The 997-nt window shown below is 45.3% G+C and overlaps 1 protein-coding gene across 1 annotated transcript in view; it reads right to left on the bottom strand.

Annotated features, from left to right (window-relative positions):
- Positions 1–89, bottom strand: part of GSKIP (GSK3B interacting protein) — a 16,701-nt gene extending 16,612 nt beyond the window's left edge. The window contains exon 1 of the mRNA XM_006839606.1: positions 8–89. Coding sequence (XP_006839669.1) covers positions 8–89 — 82 coding nt within the window. The remainder of the gene's footprint in view (positions 1–7) is intronic.
- Between the last annotated feature and the right edge of the window lie 908 nt (positions 90–997).

The raw sequence follows: 997 nt of genomic DNA, 5'->3' as shown, positions 1-997 counted from the left end.
ATGTCTGTTCCTTCCACACCATTGAGTGCACCATCCTCTTCAAACCCAGACACGCTGCTTAGCTCCATCGGGTTATAGTCTGTCTCCATCCTGCAGAGGAGGAGACAGAGTGGTTTACAGAAAGACATACAATGTATTCACTGTGTTAGATGCCTAACATGCCTAACAAGTGCCATATGGTGTAAGATACAAAGTAGCCAACTTTCTGGAAACAACCACCTAGTACCATTTGCAGCAGTTTTTCACAGTAAAGTAACTGACAGGACTATATGGGCATCCATCTACCCAGGGACAAAGTTCTAAAGGGGGGGGGGAGGTGCTATCCATGACATGAAACAAAATGTGTATGTATGAATGGGAAACTCATTTGCTCTTTAAACCTTCATTCAACTCACAATAAAAAGTTGTTGTTTTTTTAATTAAAAAAATATCTTTTTTGCACTTCCCCTGGAAAGATTTAACTGCCTTATTGACAATACTTAGAATAGTAACGCTTCGAGCACATACCTGTCTTTGCAGGTACTGAGATTTTTCTAGAAGCTAGACTTGGAAACGCGTGGTGTTGAGTGAAGAGGCACGCTAGTTTTCAGTGTCGAGCAGTAAATACAGCCAGTTCACAGAAAAGGTCGTATTGGTTTAAATTCTACCAGCAGGATAGGAGGGGCCCAGCAGGATAGGAGGGCGCTGTTGAATAAGCATGGGACTGCTAACAGCATGCATGGTTGGCAGGTCAAAACCACCAGCTGCTCTGTGGCAGAGAGAGGAGGCTGTGTGCTCCTATAGCGACTGAGCCTAAGAAACCCTGTCCAGGGTCCCCGTGTGAACAGCACATGAGCGCTTCTAACCCCTTTCACCTAAGAGCTCTGGGAGCATAGTGCTTAGGAGTCAGGCTGCTCATCTCACATCAGCAGTTCGAAACTACCAGCTTCTGAGGAGAAAGATGAGGCTTTCTGCTCCCATGAAGATTTATAGCCTTGGAAACCATGTGCAGGGTCAC

This window comes from Chrysochloris asiatica, unplaced genomic scaffold, assembly GCF_000296735.1.
Source record: "Chrysochloris asiatica unplaced genomic scaffold, ChrAsi1.0 scaffold00025, whole genome shotgun sequence".
NCBI classification, from domain to species: domain Eukaryota; kingdom Metazoa; phylum Chordata; class Mammalia; order Afrosoricida; family Chrysochloridae; genus Chrysochloris; species Chrysochloris asiatica.
This window is presented reverse-complemented; position numbering and strand designations above follow the sequence as displayed.